The 25,114-nt window shown below is 37.9% G+C and overlaps 1 protein-coding gene across 3 annotated transcripts in view; it reads left to right on the top strand.

Moving 5' to 3' along the window:
* KATNAL2 (katanin catalytic subunit A1 like 2) overlaps positions 1-25,114 on the top strand; it is a 120,023-nt gene that overhangs the window by 86,653 nt on the left and 8,256 nt on the right. For all 3 annotated transcript variants that reach the window (XM_027869027.1, XM_027869029.1, XM_027869028.1), the window contains one exon: positions 340-450. In XM_027869027.1, coding sequence (XP_027724828.1) covers positions 340-450 — 111 coding nt within the window. The remainder of the gene's footprint in view (positions 1-339; positions 451-25,114) is intronic.

Raw genomic sequence — 25,114 nt, forward strand, 5'->3', positions numbered from 1 at the left:
TTACTGCCAATCCTCGATTTGATGGCTTTTTCTGTTAAATACCACCATTAGCATTCACTCATTTCCATTCTGTTAATCTTTATGCCAAGATTAAACTAAGTCATATGTTTTTTGTTTTCGTTTTTTTGGCTTCAGTATCAGTGGCTTCTTAGTGCAGTGAAATGAAGGGGGAATTTGACATAATGGATGAGTGTTAGCTAGTATAACTTAATCATGGTTTGTAGTTGGAAAGAATTTGAAATAGTGACTAGGAGTTAGTTACTGTGAGTTACACTGTTAGAAATGAAAGTGATGGTTCCCCATCAATTTGGAAATTCATGCTTTTTTTCTTCTTGGTAGGGGAGAGCATGAAGGAAGTCTTCGGATGAAAACAGAATTACTAATGCAGATGGATGGGTTGGCCCGATCTGAAGACCTTGTCTTTGTTTTAGCAGCTTCCAATCAGCCATGGTAAGAGACGAGGATGGTGCATTTTGAATACATTTGTCTGAGCCTGTAAGCACAGATAAAGATTTCATCCAGAGAACTTAGGGAAAAGCTTTTATATTTGGTTAAAGCATTTGAAGATTAATTTGAAGCTTTCCTGTTAGGCTCTGCAATTCTTACTACTTGTACCTAGTAAGAATCATCCTTAATAAAGAAAACATATGTTAGCACTACCATATGCTAATATTTTAAATGAACTACTTCCATTTTAAAGTCAAATTTTTTCAAAAAATGACATGTAAGCCACACATAGATTTGACATAGATCTATAAAGTGCTTAAAAATCTCCAGGGCTCAAAGAGTATTCCTGAAGTGGTGTGGTTAGATTTAATGGGCATATTTTTTTAAAGTTAAGAAGAAAATCTTTGCTTAAATGAGAGCACAGTAAGTAGAAAAATAAATATTCTCTAATTGAATACATAATCCACCATTAGAATTCTGGTTTTAGGGTCAATCAAATAGTAAATAGACTGAACTAAAAGACCCGGAGAAGTGACAGTGATTTCTCTGGTCTCATGCCTGATTCATGGCAGAGACTGGATTAGGCCCCAGATCTCCAAATTTCTTACTCCATTGCTCTTCATCCATTTCACCTACAACAATATATATGTCAGGAAGGTGAAAATGGGAATAAGAACACCTGCCTTCATCAGAGTGACACAATCATCATATAGGATGATGGAAACTGTTTGGTACTTTATAAATTCAAAGACAGGTATGTGTCATAAGGAGTTAGTCATGTTCTCAAAGAGAATACACATAATATTCTTGATGCTTTTAGTGAGTAGAGTAATCATTGACCTTTCTGGAGCTGAGGAAGTTCTTTCAGGCTAGTGTCAAACCCTATTTGGAGCATTTTTCAGGGCAGGACACTCAGCTATCCCTTAGGGCTCTATTAACTTATTCATTCCACTCTGAAGAGGAAGAAATTGTGTCCCTTCTTCTGAGTAAAACCAAGCACAAGATGTCTGTCTATTTAGCCCTTTCCCTGACCTGCTGTATCAGGGAGTGGTAGGTAGAGAAAGGAGAAATAACATCTCATCTGGGTCATTTCATGTGAAAATAAGCAGAGGAATAATAAATATTTCAATTTTAATATTATCATTTAAGATAATAGGCAGGTTAGAAATATTTAGTGTTCACAATTAGGGGATAATTTGACCTGCCTCAATTGCTGAGCATCCAAGCCTAGGAATCCGGAGGGAAAAAAGGATATTTAACAGAGCCATTAAGGCAAATCCTATCTTTAGATGTCTACTTAACTCGATGGTAATTTGCCCAAATAATCAAAGTGTGAAGCAAGTTAAAGCTGACCTCTGCTCAACTGTTAGCAGTAGGTTTGCAGCTTCATGTATCCTCTGGGAAATCAAAGCCCCAGATTAAAAAAATCAGAAATTTGGAAGAAATAATGCAAGTAAAATGATTTGCATTGAAAGTAAAGTTGTCAGATTGCATGCTGTCTTGGGGAGGAAGATGGGGAGGAGGAAGGAGAAAAATTTTAAACTCAAAAGCTTATGGAAGTGATTGTTGATAATTCAAAATAAATTAATTAAAAATAAAAACCAAAAAAATTAAAAAAAAGAAAGTAAAGTTGTATTGTAAGTTGTCTTGAAGAAAAGAGTGAAAATAAAGCTTAAGTTAATTGATGGACTCCTGTCTCTTCCTTTGCCTGGCAACCTGTGTTTTTCACTCATATGTTTGTTCTCTACTCTGCCCAGATTGCATTAAATTTAGCTGCTGTGGAAAAGTAAAGTTTGAAGCCCTCTCTCCCCTTTGCTGTCTCTCCTTTATTATTTACTGTGGTATCTTTCTCATTGGAAGACATTCCTTTGTGATTGTGTAGCATGTGAGTGTCCGACATATGTGATCTCAGCTGAAAAAGATCAGTAACATGAACTACAGTTTTTCCCAGACTGAAGATACGTGTATTCTCCAAATTATGGGGATAGCTGAAGTTTCTAGGGTCATTTGCTTGTCCCTAACTCTGCATCTTGGTCTTATGTCTCACTTGTCACATTTGCTCCAAATTTTGATAGCACTTATCAAATAGCTACAGCTTGTATTGTTTCTTTTTCTCCCTTAATTTATTGCTTGAAATTGCTTCCCTCTGCCTATCTTCAATGTCCCGTATGGTAGAGTAACTACTTTTACCTACTATTACTATCATCAATTCATTTCAACTTAACTTAATTCAACAAGTAGGAAGGGATACTAGGCGCTGTCTTTGTTCAACCCTGTACCTAAATAAAAAAGCCTTCTACAACATCCTGATAAGCAGTCAACTAACCTTTGCTTGAGGACCTCTAGGAAGGAGGAACCCATTTCTTCCCAATGCAGATCATTCTGCAGGGATAGCTCTGATTGCCAAGATGGTTATAATTGTTTCATAAGAAGCTTGGGGTCAGTAAAAGTTTGCTGTTTCCCAAATGGAATCCAACCCACCCTCCTTCTCCTGTTCAACTCAGGACCCAGCTTGTTGTCCCTCTCTACTGTCTGTCCCAGATATGCGTACTGTTGGGTGAGCTCTATAGGTCATTCATCCAAATGCATGTTGACATACAGACAATTCTTCACCCGCTTGGTATTTCCTGAATGGATCGACAAGTTAAACTCAGGCAGCTATGCAGTGTTCTAAGGCTTAGTGCAGTTAGAACAATGTCATCCACAAACAGGAGGAGCCAGAGGATCTCACAATTCACAGGGAATCTCTCTTTGACCTGTACTCCATGATGGAGCATCGCCATAATCAGCCTTGAATGCCCTTGGGATTACTTTGTTTGGCTGGATACCTTGCCAAGTTTTCTTTAAACTGGTTTCACCTTCTACTGCTTTGAGACAATATATCCATAATCATCCATCTTAAGATTTTGTAAGTGAGTTTATATTCTAACCTGGCCATTTTTCTCTGACAAAGAAATCAGTTATTTCCTGAATAAGTCATTTTTCTGAACTCTTTCGGCTTTCTTGTTGGGTCAATTAATTTATACTAACTAATTACTCTGGATGAAATTATTAGAGTTGGCGTTGATAGCAGTTCTGCAGTCTACTTATCATTTTTGATTTTCAGTTACTTGTTTAAGTAATTTAGGGTTGTTTCAATTTACAGGATCTTTTTCTAATTTTCCTTGTTTTTTTTTTTAAATGATTCTGTTCTTAGCTCTAAGGAGTTGATGGTCTGACTATATACAGACAGATGACTCACATAAGTCTCATGTGAAAAGCAAATCTTTTCCCATCTATTAAAATATAATGTTTCATTCTCTGGTATATTATTTGATGTTGCCGTGTCTGGTGGCCACCAATTCTTTTTTTCAAAGTAAATGTTCATGATAAATAGGCATGAGGCCTCTGTGTAATCTATAAGTTTTTGATTTCTTTCATTCCTCCTTCCTCTTTCCCATATGTTTCTCCTCACCCTTGCCATTTCCCACCTTTGTACTGAAGTAACTAAGTATCAGAGTATATGATGATTTAATTTGTATGGTCTTATCAAATTTCTTTGTAGAATTACCTTATTACATTATCTTCAGGAACTGATGTTGATATCTACATTGCAATTATTTTCATGGTGGTCTTTTTGTAATAATTATCATTAATACTATAATATGTAATGGCCAGATGTCCCATAAAATAATGTTTCTTTTTTTCCTCTGATGTATAATAAAAAACTACTTTATTTTCTTCTTCCAGGAGTATCTGTAAGCCATTCTTCCATTTAGCTACAGTTTCCTTCATTCTTCTGATTTTATTTATAGCAAGAATTTCAAGATTGATATGCTTCAGCCCCTCTATCAATTCAACAGTCTATTTATGCCTTGGTCACTGGACAAAGATCTCACATGTAGAATATTACAAGTCAAATTGAAAATTGTTGATATTTTTAAAACAGCATGATTCTTAGCATCCTCTGCATCCTTTGCCTCTTATCACTGTTCTTTCTAAAATGTGGCATGCAGAATTGAGTGTAATCTTCCTGATATCATCTGACCAAACCAGAGCATAGCAGTATTATCAACTCCCTCATTATAGACATTGTATCTCTTTTAATGTGACCTAAAATCACATTTTTTTAAAGTTTTATGGATGCATTTGTTTTTACGTAACAGTCAATTTCAGATATATTCTTCCCTAACCTTCCCCACCATAAACTTTGCATTGTGAAAAAAGAATAAAAACAGTTAAGCATGACCAACAGATACAGCTACCTTGTCTAACTGCTTATGCAACTTTCTACCCCCCGACTTTCCAATGAAAGGACAGAGGTGCATTTTCCCATCTCCGAAGTCAAGATTAGTCATTATAATTACACAGTATTGGGCTTTGTTTTATTTTTCTTTTCATTTATGTCATTGTTTATATTGTTTTAGCAGTTCTGTTTGCTTTACTTTGCATCAGGCCATACAAGTCTTCTCATGTTTCTCCGAATTTTACATATTTGTCATTTCTTGCAGTACAATCATATTTCATAATATTCAGATACTACAATTTGTTCAACCATACCACAATTGATGAGCAGCTACTTTGTGTCCAGTTGTTTGCTACCCGAAGAAATGCCACTGTTACTCCTTTGGCTGGTGTAGTCCCATTTGCTTTTGGTTGTCATGTCAAACACTGCAGACCCATCTTGCATTTTCTCACATGGAATCTTCTCTTATGCATAAGGGACACTGATGAAGACATGGGAGACATTCATTGCTCTGAATGGGACAGATGCACATTTGACAGTCATGTAATATTTAGGAAGTTGTTAGTCCTTGCCGCTCCCAAAACTCCTGTAGTCTCTGCATCTAGAACAGTTTTATTCACCACTCTGTATTTTTCCCACAATCCCACTAGCACACATCCTAAGCCCAATTCAGCTGTGATGGGTACCTGTGGAAATATTATACACAGTTAGGACATTCACAGAAAGTCACCTCACCTTTTTTTTTGCCCATATTTCTCTCTCCAGTTACCCCATAACCTTTTTTTTGTACCTAATTAACCATGAATAACCATTATAAGTCTCTCCTGACCCCTAGAGATTTCATCTCCTTTCCCTCATGCCCCTGTTGCCTCAGTTGGTATCTGGTCAGACCCAGATAGCCATAGAGGGCCTTTAGGTCCATCTCTTTTGTTAAAAATGGGATTCTCAGCCAATCTAGGGGCAACATCCTATCAATATGATCCATAATATTAATCCATAATATTAAGATTCTCTAAACAGAGTCCCTAGATTATCAGTTCATTCTATAATATTGTCCTTGTTTAACTTTTTTTTTTGCTTTTTGGTGAGGCAATCAGGGTTAAGTGACTTGCCCAGGGTCACCCAACTAGTAAGTGTTAAGTGTCTGAGGATGGATTTGAACTCAGGTCCTCCTGACTCCAAGGCCAGAGCTCTATTCACTGCGCCACCTAGATGCCCCTGCCCCTTAACTTTTTAAACATTGAATGCTCTCACCTCAATTTGTGCAAAGACGCCTGAAATCATACACTTAAAATAAACTCTGTATGCCCAAAAGGTCCTTATCCAATCTCTTATGAAGTGATTGCCCTTCTTAAAAAAAAGTGAACTCCTCTACTTGGACCTGTGGACCCCACTCCTTCCCATCTTCTCCTACAGATTGTCCCACAATCGTCTCCTCTCTCTCTCTCTAATCTTCAGTCTTCCCTCCCTATCTACTAGCTCTAGAAACTTATGAACATGCTGATGTTTCCCCAGTGCTTAAAAACCATCACTTAACCCTGTCATTACCTCAAGCTATTTATTGATTGCTTGCCTGTCACAGACCAACTCCCAGAAAACTGTCTACATTCATTGTTGGCTTCACTACCTTTCCTCTTCTGCATTCCTTACAGTCTGGCCTCCAACCTTTATCATTCAACTGAAACCATTCTCCAAAGTTAACAATGCTCTTTTAATGACCATATCTGATTCCCTTTTCGAAGTCTTCTTTCTTGACCTCTCTTCATTCAGCTCGTCACTCTAGATCACTCACTCCCCTTAGATACTCTCTGCTTTCTAGGTTTTCATGGCACTCTTCTCCTAGCACTCCTCCTACCTGTCCAACCATTGCTTCTCAGGAGCCTTCACTGCCTCTTCATCCGGGTCACATTCACTAAAAATGGCTAGCTCCCAAAGCTCTGTCTGGATCCTCTTTTTGTTGGTGACTTGATCTGCTCCCGCAGGTTTCATTGCAGATGACTCCCAACCCCCACAGCCATCAGAAGCAGCCACTATAGAGAGGTAACCTAGCAACTGCTTCTGCAGATGTGATGCCTCACCCCCCACGCCCTACCCCCATCACTTCCTCAAGCAAACAGAGCTATGAAAGATGCAGGAAAAAGAAAAACATTGTCAGCACAGAGTCCTTGGTACTGTGAAATGGTTCAAAATCAAAAACAGATATTGTTTTATCTGTGGAGATGACGTTAAAGAAGATGCATTACCGTCTGCCTTGCTGCTGCGTCTTAAAGATCATGGTACTTTTCTATCTGACTTGCAGTTGAAACTTCCAATGTTTGCTATCACCCTCATTAAGAGGTACTCAGATATGAGTTTCCTATGAGCGGGGATTGTGTCCACTAAAATATTTGTATCCCCAGTGCTTAGCACGGTACGCCCATTCATTCATATCCAGCCCTGGTTTCTCCTAATCTCCAGACCCACATCACCAACTGCCTATTGGATATTTTGAACTGGATTTCCCCAAGACATTTCAAACTTAATATATCTGGAACCAAACTCATGACATTCTTCCCCAAACCCATTCTTCTTGAGAACTTCCCCAGGCTTCCCAGCATCCAGGCCCACATCCTCACCCATTGTATCCATTGAGCTCTCAGAACTTGTCCTTTCTACCTTTGCTGCATCTCTCACATACCCCTCCTCCCTTCCATTCAGAGCCACCACCACCACCCTGGTTTAAGCCTTCATCGCTTCTCCCCTGTGCTATTGTTGTGGTTTGTCCTGGGTTTTTGAAGAGGGGTGATCTCTTGACTGGCTTATGAATTCGATTTAAGAGAGGCAGAATTGCACAAGGTTGTCAGCCTCACCCTCTCTTCCATGGTCGTCGAAGGAATAGCTTCCTGATTGGTGTCCCTGCCTTGGCTCTCCCTCTTCCAATTAAAAATTATCCGGTTGAAAAGCATTTGTTACGTACGCCCACTGCATGTCAGTCACTGAGACAAAACCTAAAGGAGTTTACAGTTTATTTATAAAAACAGCATGGACCTATACAAGTAAATACAAATGAACGTATATAAATACATACAATATGAAAAATAAATTCAGTGTAATTTGCTGTGGGACTTAGGAGGAGGAGCCAAAAACTGAGGAAATCACGAATGACCTTCTCGCACACAATATTGCATTTCCTACGTCGGTCTTTATATAGGCTGTCCTCCGTGCCTGAAATTCTCTCTCATTTCACCTCTTACTTTTTTCCAAAGCTCAGTTCATCTCCTTCATGAGATAAAGGCCTTTCCTGGTCTTCTTAGGTGCTAGTACCCCCTTCTCCAATTATTTTTTTGCATATACTTTGTGTATCTATGTGTATAGATTGTCTTCCCCTATAAAATGTAAACTGTTTGAAGGCGGGGGCTCTTTCATTTTTGCCATTTTACCTCCAGCACTAAGCATCATGCCTGGCACATATGGTAGGAGATACTTAAATGTTGATTGATTGTATCCCCTGTAACACCTGTCAAAGTGTTGAGAACATGGTAGATACTAAGTAGGTAAGTTATGATTGATTTGCTTGCTCTTTTTCTTGTCTCCTCTCATTAGTAATAAGCAGTAGATTTAGCACTAGCTTATCATAATATCAGCTGTTCTTTTAAAAGTTTCTTTAACAAACCATTCATGCTTAAATCATTTCCTAGAGAGAATCTTGACAGCAGCAATCACTCATACCACTTATGATACCAAAACTTTGATTTGTTATCAATAAGTACTCCAGAAAGAAATATTTTATTAGTCATTTCTTGGCATTTTTCTCAGAATAGCAGTGGCTTATGAAATCTAACCAGAATATGTTCCCATAGTACATAAATAGTAATGTATTGTGACAACTACAGAGTTGTCTAAAAGCAAGTCAAGAAGACTCTATAACCACAAGATCTATACCTGTTTATGTTTTCATTTTGATGGGTTCATTTGCCTACTTAGTTGTTTCTATGATGTCATCGGCACCTGGGCATTAAAAAGGTAAAGGAGATCCAGCAACTATCTGTATTCATTCATACCCATCATGCAAGAGCAGCTAGATGGTACAGTGGATAGAATGCTGAGCCTGGAGTCAGGAAGACTCATCTTCCTGAGTTCAAATCTGGCCTCAGACCCTTACTAGCTATGTGACCCTCGGCAAGTCACTTTATCCTGTTTGCCTCAGTTTCCTCATCTGTAAAATGAGCTGAAGAAGGCAATGGCAAACCACTTCAGTATCTTTGCCAAGAAAACCCCAAACAGGGTCATGAAGAGTCTGACACAACTGAAAAAAAAAAAGATTGAAACGACCATCATACAACTCACCTTTTTAACCTGGCACCCTCTACTAGGGTCTACACAATCAACTGTCTCGATTGAGATCAATCATCTTTTGTAGTTTTATCTATTTGAATGGCTTTATAGTTTTGTGTGTAGTAACATGGAACTTTCCATCTGCTTTTGAAATGATCAGCAGAACCACTAGTTTGGGGCAAAGAGGATGATTTGAGTTTTGTTCAATTTGGGAACTATGTACCGTTTCCTCTAGAACATTTCTCACATCTATCTCTTCTCCCTCCTACCAACATTCACCTGTACCACTCTAAATAGTCACTTAAGTGATCATTCTTTCCAGTTCTCCTTCCACACAGCTGCCAAAATAATCTTCCTAAAGCACAGTCGGATGACGTCTGTTCCATACCCAGAAACGTTCAGTGGCTTCTCTGCCTGGCATTTGAGGCTCTACTCTGTCATGGTCTCCATGTCTCAGCCAAATTGGCACTCTAGCTATTCCCCAAAGCCAGCATCCCATCTTCCACTTATGTGCATTAGCACAAAACCTTCTATTCCATAGGCCTGAAAAGTATGGTTTCTTCATCTTAGTCTGTTAGAGTCTTTATCTTCCTCAGGAACCATCTCCTCTGACGTTCTCAATTGTTAACTACTCTCTCCTTCTCAAATTACCTTGGATGTACTTAACTGGGTTCATACCGTGTCCTTATCCTCATGTACATAGGAAAACGAAAGCTCTTGGAGAGAAGGGACCATTTCATTTTTTCTTTGTATATCCATTACGTACCACAATGTCTGGCATATAGGTGAGAAGGAGAAAGCAATAAGCATTTGTTAATGTAGCACCTACTATGAGCCAAGCACTTTATAATTATCTTATTTGATCCTCACAACAACCCTGCAGTACATAAGCAGTTGTTATCCACATTTTACATTTGAGGAAACTGAAGCGATCATAGGTGACATCCCTTGCCCGGGGTCACGCAGCTAGTAAGTATCTGAGGTCAAATTTGAACTCAAGTCTTCCTGACTCCAACCTCAGTGCTCTGTGCTCTGTGGCACCACCTAGCTGCCTAGACATGTCTAAACAGGTACTTAAATACTGATTAAATTAAATTACTGTAGCAGCTGGTTTCATGCTTATACCAGTGTGTTGCCACATTCACTTTTCTAGATTTTGAAAAACACGAATTCTGCTTTTGCTCTAGCTGTTTCCCATTTGAATAGAAGAGGGGCATGAAATATTTAAGATTAACAGTGCGGGGACTCCTCAATTAATGAATCTCTGGGAAGCCTTCTTTATTTCTAACTTGGACTTGTTAAATAAAGAAAATTTCATCAATTATGCAAAGCATTGGTCATCCAGCTTAAGAACTGATAGACTGCTAAACCAACTGCTGTAACCACAGTTGTTGTTAATACATAATCCTAAATAGTTTGATACAAATAAATTTTTACATCCCCCTGAGCTTTTAAGTCCAGGGAAACAGGGAAGTAGGAAAAGATACACCTTGCAACCTGTAGCAACAAGAGCCATGCTTCTCATTCAGCCAGCACCCCTTCCAAAGCAGAAGAGCAGGGTCCTATATGTAGATTATATACACATATATATGTAATATATACACACGTATATACATATATACATACACATATGTGTAATTTTTTGGTATTCTGAAACTGACAAATAGCAACACAAACATTTCCATATGCAAAGAACAGAAAAAAGATTACATGTGAACCTACAAATCTCCATCACATTGTTTGCTTCCTTTTTAAAAGTATATAATAAATTCAGTATGTTAGTTTCAGAGCTGTTCTGCTTGCCTGTCCCTCCTTTTCTCTTCTGTGCATTTTTAAAAAATGCTTCATTGATTTTCTTTTCTTTCTTTTGCCCTTTTTTGGCATTATTATTATCATCTCTTTTCTCTCTCCTCCAACCCTCCAACGTAAAGACTTTCCCTTGAAGCAAATAGGCATAGTCAAGCAAAACAGATTCATTCATTGGCCATGTTTAAAAAAAAAGAAGTATGTTTCATTCGTATGTCTAGTTCATTACTTCTTTGTCTAGAGAGGGGAAATATGTATTGCTGTGGTTGGTAATTGCATTGGTCAAATTTCCTTTACACGTAGTAGTCATTGTATAAATTGTCCTCCTGGTTCTTCTCAATTCTGTAAGTTCATAAAAATCTTTCCAGGTTTCTCTGAATCCATCCCATCTCCCACTTCTTATCATGCAATAATAGTTCATTATGTTCACAGTCCATAATTTGTTTTGTCTCTAGTTGATGGGTATTCCCTTAGTTCTTTGCTACAATTAATCTTGTACTTATGGGTCCTTTTCCTCTTTGTTTTATTTCTTTGGGTTATATGCATAGTAGTGGTATCTCTAGGTTAAAGTCACAGTATAGCGACTTTTTACGTATGGTTCCAAATTGCTTCTCAGAATGGCTGGACCAATTTACATCTCCATCAATGATGCATAGTGTGCCTCCCCTCCCATATCCCCTTCAGTGAGTGTAATTTTGTTTTTTGGCCATCTTTGCCAATCTGATGCATATGACTTTTATTTTCAATTAACAAGCATTTATCTTCGTTTCCTCTTTCTCCACCCCCCCACCACATTGAATAACAAGAAAGGAAGGAAAGAAAGGAAAGAAGTATCTTGAGTCTATCAACTTTCTATCAGGAAATGGGAATCTGATAGGTGCAAAGCAGAACTTCAGACTTCCTCTATATATTTGGTGGGATTTCTCCTGGCTGCTTGCAGAATTTGTTACTTGTCGTTGAAATTTTTCAATATATCTATATTATACTATACTATACTATACTATATCTATATATATACTATAATATATCTTGGAGTTTGAAAAGCACAGTTGTTATTTTTTCTGGAGGATATGTGTGAATTTTATTAAGCAACGTTTGGTGTTTTATATCTAGAAAGTTCTGAGCAGTTTTCCTTTATTTTCCTTCATTATATTGTGGGGTATTTTTGTTTTGTTTTGTTTTTGTCATGTCCTTCTAAGGAAACTTAGTATTCTTAAATTCTGTCATCAAGGTCAATTTCTTTGGGTAGAACAGAATCCATGCATTATTTTAATATTATTACTTTTTGCTTCTCTTTCTCCAGGTTTTCCTCCACTACAGTATTTTTGTGTTCCAAATTTGTTATTCTCCTTTTTACTTCTTTAGAAAAACTTTCTGCTTTGGGTTCAATTTTTTTGATTTTGCTAATTGAGTTTTTAAACTTTGCTTTGAGAATTTTTCATTCTGAGCAGTATTCATCCCTAATTTCTTCTGTTATGGATTTCTTTTATCTTTTGAACCATTCTGAAGTTGTTTGTTGCTTCTTATTCTCATAGGAGTCCACAGGGATTCCATTAAGCATCGAGTCATTTTTACTTCATCTTGAAATATTTGAGAAAGCTTTGAAATTTCTTTCAGGATTTAGTACTCATCTTTCCTTCTGATTTTAGGATCTTCTTTGTTGATCTACTTGTGTTTTGGGATTTGAAAAAAAAAGTTTTTTTCCTCTTGAAATCTTTGGTAATTTAGCCTTTTCCTCCTTATTTTCTCCTGTCACTTTCCATTTGCTGGTGGGTACACCTCCAAGACTGGACAACAAAACTGCTTCAGCCTCTTTAACCAAACTGGGGAAAATAGTGTTCACCAGTCTAGGTCTCTGCATTGAGTAACCTCTCAGGGGGTCAAGAATTGCCCCAAATAGAGTTTTCAGTCCTCTTTCCTACAGACCCCACACAGCCACACATGGTTCCCCCCACTTCTATCCCAATTCCTCCCTGGCTATCTTTTTTCCTCTTCTAGCTGGGCTGATACTTTTTTCATGGTTGGAGAAGGGCAGAAACAATGTTCCTAGCAGAATTTCTATAGGCTGAGGGGTTTCCTAACATAAAACTGGATTCAGTCAGAAGGCAACATGTTTTCCACCATCCTCTCCTCTCTCTGGCTGGACAGAATCATTGTTTTCTACTTGTAGCAGACTGGGGAGTAGGGCAGACAGAGAGTGAAGTGAGATGGCAGAGTTTCTGCAGCATGGGAGAATTCCAAAACAGACCACAATTACTAGCCCCTGTGTTAGCTTGTACTTCCTTAATGCAACTATAGAGGCTTACGGGAGAAGGGCACTGAGTGAACACTTTAAAAATTCTCCAGTGTTAATTCATAAGGATTTTTATCTTTCTAGCATTCGCTCTTCTTTGTCCCTTGGATTCAGCTGTAATTGGTATACATATGATGCATAATTCCTTTTTTTTTAAAGATGTTTGAAAGTTAAGAATGTGGAGAAGGTGTCTAACTCTCTATCTTTCTGTTCACAACACCTTCTTGCTCCTTTTTAATTAATTACCAATGGTTTGTTCCTTTTACTTATCCTTTCCTGTCACTGCTGCTTTTTTAACTTGCAGTTGCATGGTGAATTTTAACTATCCTTTTAATTTTAATCTAGCTTTATCATTTCACATTAAATGTGCCTTTCCTGTAAACATCATAATTTATGGATTTTGTTTTAATCTAGTCTATAACTCTTTTTTAATTAGAGGAATTAATATTATTCACATTGAATTTTATAAATGTTATTGGGCTTGTCTTCTGGCATTTTTTCCTCTTTATTCCTAAAGACAAATGTTTTCTGGAAAGACTGAGTTTTATCTTCTGTAACTATTTTTATTATGAAGACTAATTTATAAACTAAATTACATTTCTCACTTTCAATCTCTTAATTCTTTATGATTCTCTGTGATGCGTTATCCTCTTTTTTGTTGTTGTTAAAGATAGAAATTGAGTTTTGAGGATTACCAAATCTCTTCCTTTCTCCCAACCCTCTTCTTTTTTTAACATTGCCTCTTCTTGTCAACTTAAAACACCTACTTACAAATAAGAATACATTTCAACTTACATTTCTTCTTTTTTTGGTAATCATAATGTGCATTTTAGCATCGTATTTTTCTAATTTGATTGTTTCTGTTTCAATGACAAAGATATACTTTATATGTCTTATTTTGGAATTTTGAATTGGGAATTTTGTTGATAAATTCTTTGAGTTCTTTCTGGTTTTTGAAAGATATTATTTTACCTTTAAACAGTATGCTTGGATTTGCAAGATATGTAATCTTCAGATCAATTCCTATTACTTTAAGACTTGTATATATATTTGCCCACCTTTATCTTTGATTTCTTTTGATGAGATTCTAATTTTTTCTAGATAATTTTAATGCTTGAGTAATTACTTATCCTCAGATTTTCAAATATAGTACTTATTTGCCTTGGAAAGAATGCAATCTAGAAGTAGGAAGAACTAGGTACAGATCCTGAATATGACACTTACTAGTTGTGTGATCATAAGTAAGTTATATTACCTCACTAACCTATAGTTTTCTCATCTGGAAAATGGGGATAATAATACTTTCCTTATCTATCTCACAGGTTCTTGTGAAAAAAAATTACTCGTCAAACTTCAAATCACTATAGAAATGTGAATAATGATGTTATTATTAGAAACTTATATTTTTGGATTTTTCCATTGCAGTGGTCTATCTTTCCACTTGCAGAGGATTGCCTATTTTGTGAGTTTTTTTAATTCTGATAATTTTTCCCAGTTTCTCAAATAAAATGTATGGTTGGGGTTTTTTATTGTTGTTGTTGACCTAAAATATTAATTAAGGTTCATACTTCTTGCCCTATCTTTCAAATCTTTAGTTGCTTTTTAAATTCTTTGGAAATCTAAACATAGTCTTCATTTATAATTTCTTTATTCATTGATCTTTGCTTAACTACATTTATTTTCTAATTTTTTGCTTCCATTGATGTTTCAGTTCTTTTATGTCACTTGTTTTTATTAATTCTTATTTTTACCTAGGATCAGTGGGATTTATTTTTATTTTGTTAGACTATTTGATTCCTTTAATTCATTAATTACCAATTTTTTATCATTTAAAATTTCTTGCATTGTTTGTTGTGATATTTCAGCATACATTTCTGTAGATGTTTTATCCCCTGAGTATTTTGGCTTGTAGAATGTCTTTATTTCATTAGAGTTTTTCTTTGATTTGCTCTGCCAGACTCTCCAGGGCTGCTTCTCTTCTCTGCTGCACACAGCTCCTTAGCTGGACTCTCTGGGCCTGCCCTTTGTTAGGCATGGCATCTCCTACTGAGGGAATTACTGTGTTATAGGATGCCATTGGCAGTGGAGGGGGGATGGAGAGAGAAATGCCCTTTTCTCTACTCCCCACTCCCACTGTTTTCTGATAAAGGTGCATAGGGAATGTAAAGAATAAAGCCCTCTCAAGACCTGGGCTCTTCCTTCTAAGATGGTTCTCTTCCCAAATGCCAGAGATGACTGTCTTAAAGTTATGATGTGATTTTTAAGGCCATCAAAGGCACGGCCAGAAAGAAGAAACAAAGCTATCACTCTTTGCAGATGATATGATAGTATACTTAGAGAAACCTAGAAAATCAAGTAAAAAACTACTTGAAATAATAAGCAACTTTAGCAAAGTTGCAGGCTATAAAATAAACCCACATAAATCATTGGAATTTCTATATATTACGAACAAAACCCAACAGCAAGAGATAGAAAGAGAAATTTCATTTAAACTTAGTGTAGACATTATAAAATATTTAGGAGTCTACCTGCTGAAACAAACCCAGGAACTATATGAATGCAATTATAAAACACTTTTCACAGAAATAAAGTCAGATCTAAATAATTGGAAAAACATCAGTTGCTCATGGGTAGGCCAAGCTAATATAATAAAAATGACAATTCTGCCTAAGCTAATTTACTTATTCGGTGCCATACCAATCAAACTACCAAAAAATTATTTTATAGAGCTAGAAAAAATAATGACAAGATTCATTTGGAATAACAAAAAGTCCAGAACATCAAGGGAACTAATGAAAAGAAATGCAGGGAAGGTGGCCTAGCCATTCCAGATCTTAAATTATATTATAAAGCAGCAGTCATCAAAACTACTTAGTACTGGCTAAGAAATAGAGTGGTAGATCAGTGGAATAGGTTAGGTATGCAAGACACAATAGCCAATGACTTTAATAATGTACTGTTTGATAAACCCAAAGACTCCAGCTTCTGGGATAAGAATTCACTATTTGACAGAAACTGCTGGGAAAACTGGAAAACAATATGGCAGAAATTAGGCATAGACCAAAATCTCAAACCATATACCAAAATACCAGAATGGGTTCAGGATTTAGACATGAAGGCTGATACTATAAGCAAACTGGGAGAGCAAGGAATAGTTTACCTTTCAGATTTATGGAGAACAGAAGAATTCATGACCAAACAGGAGATAGAGAACATTACAAAATGCAAAATGGATAATTGTGATTACATTAAATTGAAAAGTTTTTGCACAAATAAAGCCAATGCAACCAAGATTAGAAGGAAAGTAGAAAACTGGAAAAGAATTTTTACAATCAGTGTCTCTGCTAAGGGTCTCATATCTAAAATATATAGAGAATTAAGTCAAATTTATAAGAATACAAGTCATTCCCCAATTGATAAATGGTCAAAGGATATGAACAGGCAGTTCTTAGATGAAGAAATTAAAGCCATCTATAGTCACATGAAAAAATGCTTTAAATCACTATTGATTAGAGAAATGCAAGTCGAAACAACTCTGAGGTACCACATCACACCTATCAGATTGGCCAACATGACAAAACAGGAAAATGATAAATGTTGGAGAAGATGTGGAGAAATTGAAACACTAATGCATTGTTGGTGGAGTTGTGAAATGATCTAACCATTTTGGAGAGCAATTTAGAACTATGCCCAAAGGGCTGTAAAAATGTGCATACCCTTTGACCCAGCAATAGCACTTCTAGGGCTGTATTCCAAAGAGATCATACAAACGGGAAAAGGACCCACATGTACAAAAATATTTATAGCAGCTCTTTTTGTGGTGGCAAAGAATTGGAAATTGAGGGAATGCCCATCAATTGGGGAATGGCTGAACAAGTTGAATGTAATGTAATACTATTGTGCTATAAGAAATGCTGTAAGATGAGCAGGCAGACTTCAGAACAACTTGGAAAGACTTGATGCTGAGTTAAATGAGCAGAACTAGGAGAACGTTGTACACAGTAACAGCCAAGTTGTGCAATGACTAATGTTGATAGACTTAGCCCTTCTCAGCAGTTCAAGGATCTAAGACATCTCCAAAAGTCTCATGATGGAAAATGCTATCCACATCCAGAGAAAGTACTATGGAGTTTGAATGCAGATCAAAGCATACTATTTACTATTTTTTTCTTCTGTTTTGCTTCTTCTTTCTGGTGGTTCCTCCTATTGGTTCTAATTCTTCCTTACAACATCACTAATGTGAAAATATGTTTAATAGGAATGTATATGTATAGCCTATATCAGATTGCGTGCCATCTTGGGGAGGGAGGGAGAGAAAAATTTAAAACTCAAAAGCTTATGGAAGTGATTGTTGATAAATCAAAATAAATTAATAAAACAAAGGCGTGGCCAGTCAATGGCTTTGTTCAGTCATTTTCAGGCCTGTCTGACTCTTCATGACCCCATTTGGGGTTTTCTTGGCAAACTTTGAAGTAATTTGCCTTTTCTTTCTCCAGCTCCTTTTACAGTTGAGGAAACTTGTGACTTGACCAGGGTCACACAGCTAGTAAGTGTCTGAGGTCCGATGATGAGTCCTCCTGACTTCAGACCTGGCTCTCTATCCACTGCATCACCTAGCTGCCCTATCAGTCAATGGCTAGCTACCATATAATTCCATCAGTTTGATTGAGGCACGTCTTTACTTCTAAGTATAAACAATTCCTTTTCAAACTCTGAATGGCTTACTTCCAGTTTCACATCTTTAAATAAAATCTGCAAATAGGTCACTGAGGATGTGATTCACTAGCATTAAAGTCTAAAAAGGGCAAAACCTTAACACTTCATTGTATGTTACCCAAGGGACTCAATTTATTAGGAGTCCCCTGATACTCGTATTATCTTGAATGGTTTTTCTTGTTCTTATTTATAAGACTTTTTCATTAAAAAATTCTTCCACTCCTTTTAAACTTTTTTTTAGAGTTCTTAAATGTGAGGGCAACTTAGGGGCTAGAATCCTGGCAATTTAAGATTATCCCCTCCTCCCCTAGCGCCCATGACAGAATTGTCCTATCTCTAATTTTGGTATAAAGTGATGATAAATTTTAGCAATTACTGTAGAATACTGAAGGCTTACTTTTTATTTTGCTTCTTCTGTTGGCCCCAGCCTTTGGTTCTTCTTATTAATACTTGATTATCACCTTCTTTGACACCCTCCTTGTTCCTCCTCCCTCCCAGGTCAAAGGACAGTATAAGGGCTTCTGATGTTTCCTGTATATTAACTTTAACCTCCATATCTCAGCAAATTTTCCAGTCTAATTTTTTTATTCCTTCTACCAGACTTATTTTTCCTCCATTTAAGGGGTGAACATGCTTTGTAAGAGAGTCCTGTTTTAAGGACCTCGGGTCTTATGGGACTGTTACTATATAAAGTACAGGAGCCTTTGGGTTGGATAGGCAGTCATAGTAGGCAGCTGGCCTGTGGTGGGAGACTCAGTAGTAGATAATCTGACTAAAAGCAAGAGCTATTGGGACATAAAGGGTTCAGTACTGGGCCAGAAGGCTGAATGGGCTGATAGAAGGAACTGTGGACATAGGGGAGAGGTCAAGCTGGATGCTATGGAGGTGACAAAGGATTAAGATGGCAAGCAGTGACAAAGCAATCACAGCCTGGCAGGGTCAGTGGTGGACAGGGGAAGCATTGAGGGCCTCCCCTTCCTTCCGTCTCCTATATTACTCTTGGAGAATGAAATTCTGTTTGGAGGGCACTTTTATATATTGTTGAAGGGGTCTGGGTGTAATTTATGCCATTGCAATTGCTTTTTATTGTCGGATATTGACTCTAGGCTCCATCTTCCAAACCCACTCAGACTATAAATTGAGTCCCCAGAGCTTAGATGGCTGTGTTTCCCCTTGGGGTTCTAGAGGTAACTCTAAGGTGTTGGGGGAGGTGTCCTCTACTACTATTGTTCAGGGGCCTCCATTTGGTGCCTTTCCCCCAGTATTATTCAACCAATTACATCAATGTCAGTTTGACTACTTTTTTTTTCTCCTGAAAATGAATTAGCTAATTAACATCAATTAGCTTTCATAAAGGGATACTCACTGAGGAACTTATAGCAAAGACAGAATTTTAAAAACATTCTCTCCCCAACTCTCCCAACTAAGGCACACTTTCCCTTTCATACACCCATTTGGTTCCTAGGGAAAGTGGATCAAAATTCATGTGGTGAATACCACACATTCCACCCACCCAGTTCATTTTTGTGTTATGTGGCAATAGCCTTTGCATGAGACACTTCCCCTGCCTGTGGGGCACAATGTTTTGGCTTCCAGGTAGGTGCAATGCTGACCTGGGTCAAGCACATTGTTCTTCAGGGCTGGTTCCTCAGTGAGTTTGGCTGCTGTGGCTACCAGCAAACTCTGCTATGAATTGTAGTTGCTGGACATTTCACCTGTGTTGCTATGTGACAGTGAGACATGAGAATACAGCTACCTTCTAGGAATTAAAGATAATGAGTCAAAAAATACACTAAGGGTAGTAGAGGGGGAGTGACTTGGTCAAAGAATTTGTCAAAAGATATAATGGTGCCAGATTGCCAATAGTGTTTATTTTACCCTACTACCTACATTGTGTGTGTGTGTGTATGTGTGTGTGTGTGTGTGTGTGTGTGTGTGTGTGTGTGTGTGTTTACCCTTGCAGGGCTGGGATAGAGAGTGTTGTTAAAATTATGTGAGCTGGTAAATTTTTAGTGCTCATTTGTAAATATTAAAGCCCTCTGTTTTCCTTCTCAATAACAAATTTACTATAACAGGTCGACAGGTTTTATTAACATTTGTGTAATCTTTCTGTTCTGGTAGCTGAATCCTAAGAGAGAGCTTTAAGGTTGTTGTTGGGTTGCTTTGGTTTTTTGTTTTGTTTTATTTTTTTGCTACACGCCGTGTTTTGTGCATGCAGGGTCTGGTATCATGCCTGGGCAGAGGAGAGGTCCTTCTCTCGGTTGTGACTTTAGGGATTCCAGTAGGAGTCTTTCTGCTCCTCCCATCCCAGATTCTTCCCCATTTGCTCATTTATGCCTCAGGTTTCATTAATACACATTTTTCATTCTTGCACTAGTGAGAAGGCCTAAATGAAATTATGCCCGGGAAATGTAACAGTAGCTTAAATTCATGCTCAGGTAAAAATGACTGAGATCAGATGATTCCTTGAAAGAGGAAGAGAGGGAGGAAACAGGAAAGCATTATCTTTCTAAATGGATAAGATGAAGGGTCATCATAGAGTACAACAGGAAGACGAGGCTCCTTTGGGGTTGTATTTTTTTAATCTAGCATAGAAAATACTGTAAAAATACTCAGCAAACTCTAAGTTCAGGATTTGCCATGTTCATTGCCTTGCACCTGACTCTTGAAGAAAATATTCATGATGTACAGGAATATGTCTTCTGAGTAGTCTATACATCTTTGGCCTCTTTTGTTTATTAAACTGAGCCATATTTTCTCATTTTTTTCTCATTCTTCTCCACGTCCACCTTTTCACTGATATCATGGAGGTTTTTTTTTTAACATTTATTTTTTTTTAAATTTTGAGTTCCAAATTCCCTTCTTCCCTCCAGCTCCTCCCCTGACTCATTGAGAAGACAAGCAGCATTCATTGTGTATGTGTGTGTATGTGTGTGTGTGTGTGTGTGTGTGTTTGTGTGTGTGTTCACAATTTAATTAAGGGCTAGACCTAGCCATATTGCATGATGATCAATCACCAATCTGATGTGATATCTCTTTCATTCCCACAGTGCCACCATTAAATATTAGAGATGTTGTAAAAGAAACCTTGGAAGTTACAAAAGACTAGCATTATAGGATTTAGCGCTAGAATACTTCATGACCACCATGGCCCAGGAATTTCTTAGCCGAAAGTCATGGAAATGACACTTTGGCAGTTACGTAGAGCCTAAAACCCTTTTTCAGAATAATGAAGGAAATGCGAAATTTCACTTAGGAGCTAGTGAAAATAAAAATGTAAATTTTTCCCATACAAGTTCATAGGTTCCCTGAAATCTAACCATGGTCTGTGGATCCCAGGTTAAGAATCCCTTCTCTTTTCCAACCTCATTTTACAGATGAGGACACAGGCCCGAAAAGGTAAAGAACCTTGCCCAGAATCTCATAGGGAATAGTGGAAGAGTAGGAATTTGAACCCATTTCTCCTGATTTCAAATCCAGTGATACAGGTAGATCCCAGAGTTGTTGAGTGATTCTAACTTATGGATTCATGGTCTCTATAGACCATTGGTCAGTGTTCAGTTTAAGGCTGAGCTAGTTACTATTTAAGGCTGAGCTAGTTACTGCCATCTGAGAAAAGCCCCCAGCCAAGGAGCCCAGAGTGCTAAGCTATTTGATCTATAATGTTTAAAGAATGTTGATGCTTCTAGATTTATTTATGTATCATTGTCTTGGGTAGCTTGGGTCTTGGAGGTTTGGGGTTGGAAGTTTTGAGAACAACAAACTTCAGAAATCAGAGCAAGAAGGAACTGTTATTGTTGTTGAGTCATGTATGACTCTTCCTGACCCCATGGACCATAGCACACCAAAACTGTCCATGGGGTTTTCTTGGCAAAGATACTGGAGTGGTTTGTCATTTCTTCCTCCAGTGGGTTAAGGCCAACAGAGGTTAAGTGACTTGCCCAGGGTCACACAGCTAGTAAGTGGCTGAAGGCTGGATTTGAACTCAGACCTTCCTGACACCAAGCCTAGCCCTCTATTCTCTGAGCTACCTAGCTGCTTCTCCAAGAAGGAATTAGGAGGACTCTTAATTTTGGTGGCTACAAGTTTATTTTTCTTCTCTAGAGTAAAGAATGATGATCCCATGATACATTTCGTTTATCCTTTGTTTTCTCCCTTGCATGACTTTTATTATTGGTGTCATTAAAAGTGCATTCATCCAGCAGGGCTGTCACTGTTTCATTTATGTTGTGCCTACCAGCAGTTTTGAAGTAAATCTCTTTCTTTAGGGCATTAGCTGATCAATACAACCATCCCCAAGGGGCCTTTTTATCACCTACCTCTGCATTAAACAATTTTCCCATGGCACTTTTGGGATTTGGAGCTTGTTCTTGAGGCCAGAGATGGGTCTTGTTGGGCTTGATAGGCATAGCAAAGAGAACCAGACCTACTGCAGATGAATCTCTCTTTCTGCGGGCCTCATCTTCCTCCAGACCACACAAAGGAAAGGATTGTGCAAGAAGTACAGCAGCTTCTCGCCTTACTCATTTCTGTGAGTAAGGTCATGATGCCCTGCTCCCCCAGGCTTAAACCTCTTTGACAGCTCCCTTTCCTTTTCCCCACGTGCCTCATCCACCGCCAAGTCTGGATGCTTCCATCTGGGAGTCTCTTGAGTGGATTCTTTCTTCTCCCTTACCACTGCTGCCACCTTAGTCCAGGCCTTCTTCCCTCCTTCACTTCCATCTTCCGTGCTGCTGCCAGGGTCAATGCTTCAGTGGAATTCCTGACCTCATCCATACAGATGCTTTCTCTAACAGTGCTTATCATGCCTCATCTATGTCTTACCATTGTCTCATCCTATAGGATTCTTGCCCCCTTTCTTCCACAATTCCTCCATGCAGGACCCACCCACCTAACAGTAAAAGTGCTCTGAAACTTACTACGTACATGATTATGGGAAAGTCATTTTCTTCCCCAAATTTGTCCTTTCATCTGAAAATGGGGATGATAATATCTCATTGCCTACCTTAAAGGATTGTTTTGAGGAAAGGGCTTTATAAAGTTGAGACCACTAAATAAATGAGAGTAGCAGCTATCAATCAACAAGCATTTATCAAATGTCTACTGTATACCGTGCTAGGAGCTAGGGATATGGATACAAAGAATGAAGCAATCCCTACACTCAAGGAGGCTTGGATTCTCAAGGGGGAGACAAGTATGTACACAAATAATTGCAGAATAAATATAAAGAGAATAAATAAATGTGGTATTTTAGCTACCATTTAGCATTTTAAACATGCAGTACCAGTGTGATGCGTGAAAATCCCACAAGAAATATAGAAGGGCTTAAGTGCTAAAAGTAGAAGAATTCAGGAGAGCCCACCATGGTGCGGTCCCTATTCTCCTGTCTCCCTCTTTCATCCTTGGCTTTTGGGCTCCCTAAAATATTATAAATGTAAATAGATAGATCAATTGATCTAAATAGATCCATATTGTTAAGTATGTATAAACTTATCGATGTAGATTTATCCTTCTATCTAGTTGAATAGATACCCATACACATAGGGAATGAAGTTTCAAATTACAGATCACTCTCTATACCTTATTCCCTCCTGCTTATCACCTTGGACTGGCTTTGAAAATTGTTGTTGGCAGCTTCACCAGGTTGGCAACCTCCCAGAGGAAAACCTATTACTAACCTCCCCTTCCATTCATTGTCCAGCCTTGTATTGGTGCTGGATGGTTTTTTTTTTTTTTTTGCTGAGGAACCCCCAATTTCTATCACCCACATTACAACACACAAACAAATGTTAATGGCCACTAAATATATTTTTATTTTGAATAAGCAGTGACAAAGGAATGTACGGAACTCGCAGGGGAAAACTAATTGCTATCTGAGTATGTTGACTGAGTGTGGCACTCATTCCTTCCTCTAAAAAGAGAAATGAAGCAGAGATTATGATTAAGCGTTGTAATTAACAGCAGCTGACTTCTCCCTGACTCAGCAGAAATTGCCCTTGGGGCAGCAGGGGTCATCTCACCCAACCTGGTAGGTGAGGCTCACCGGTCACAGACATTCTTGCCCCCTCCTCACCTGTGGCATTAACATGACTAGACTGACTAGGAAGGGCCTTTCCTTTCAGAGTATTTGAAGAGAAAAGCAGAGGAGCACAAATCCAGTGCTAAATTCTTGACTACAAAATCCACATGGCTGATTCAAGCGTCTCTCCTAGAGCTCTATGCAAACAATATTAGAAGCTTTCATACAGAAACTTATCTAAGCAAGCACTTTGGATCCTGGAAAAATGTCTGAAGGTCTATGGTCACCCTAACACAGGGTCAGATCCTAATGTAAAGTATGTAAAAATAAGTACTTACATACAAGGTAGCTTGAAAGGGAAGGTGCTGCCAGATGAGGGGATTAGGAAGGGCTTCATGTAGAAGGTAGTGCTTGACAGGATGATTTCAGAAAAACCTGGAAAGACTTATATGAACTGATACATAGTGAAGTGAATGTTGTACACAGCAAACAGCAATACTGTTTGTTGAAGAATTGTGAATGACTTAGCTATTCTTAGCAATACAATGATTCAAGACAATCCCAAAGGACTCATGATGAAACATCCTATCTGCCTCCAGAGAGAGAACTGATATTGTTTGAATACAGACTGAAGCATGCTGTTATTCACTTTCTTTCATTTTTTTTCTTTTATTAGAGTCTCCTTGTACAAAATGACTAATATGAAATGTTTTACATAATTGCACATGTATAACCTATATCTGATGGCTCTGATGTCTCAGGGAGGGAGGAATAGAATTTGGAACTCAAAACTTTAAATGAAAATGTTTAAAAAATTGAAAAAAAAAAAGGTGGTGCTTGAACTGATTCTGGAAGAGAGGGATTCTGCAAAATGCAAATGAGGAGGGAATGCAATCCAGGCATGAGGAATGGCCAGTGCAAAGGCACAGAGACAGGAGATGGGGCATTATGTATGAGGACAAGAAGACCAGTTTGGAAAGATCTCAGAATGCTGAGGGGGAGAAATGTATAAGGAAGGGGGACAGATAGGTTGTGTAAAGGATTTTAAAAGCCTCTATAGCTGTAGTCTGTTTTGCTTGAGGCTATCTTCTTGATTTTACCCTATCTCCCACCTTAACCTCCTTCTTCTTCCTTATACAACTTCCAGTCTCCCACTTAAGGATGTTTTTTATCTCTGTAATCTTTCTATTGTTTTGACTTTTTCTTTCAAAACCCTCTCTTGTCTTGTACAGATAAGCCTAAGATTTATGAAGTTTTTCACTCTCCACTCTGCACTTCCGTGTTTGAGCAGTAA

The sequence above is a fragment of the Vombatus ursinus genome, unplaced genomic scaffold (genome assembly GCF_900497805.2).
Source record: "Vombatus ursinus unplaced genomic scaffold, bare-nosed wombat genome assembly UNPS02014791.1, whole genome shotgun sequence".
In the NCBI taxonomy this organism is placed as follows: domain Eukaryota; kingdom Metazoa; phylum Chordata; class Mammalia; order Diprotodontia; family Vombatidae; genus Vombatus; species Vombatus ursinus.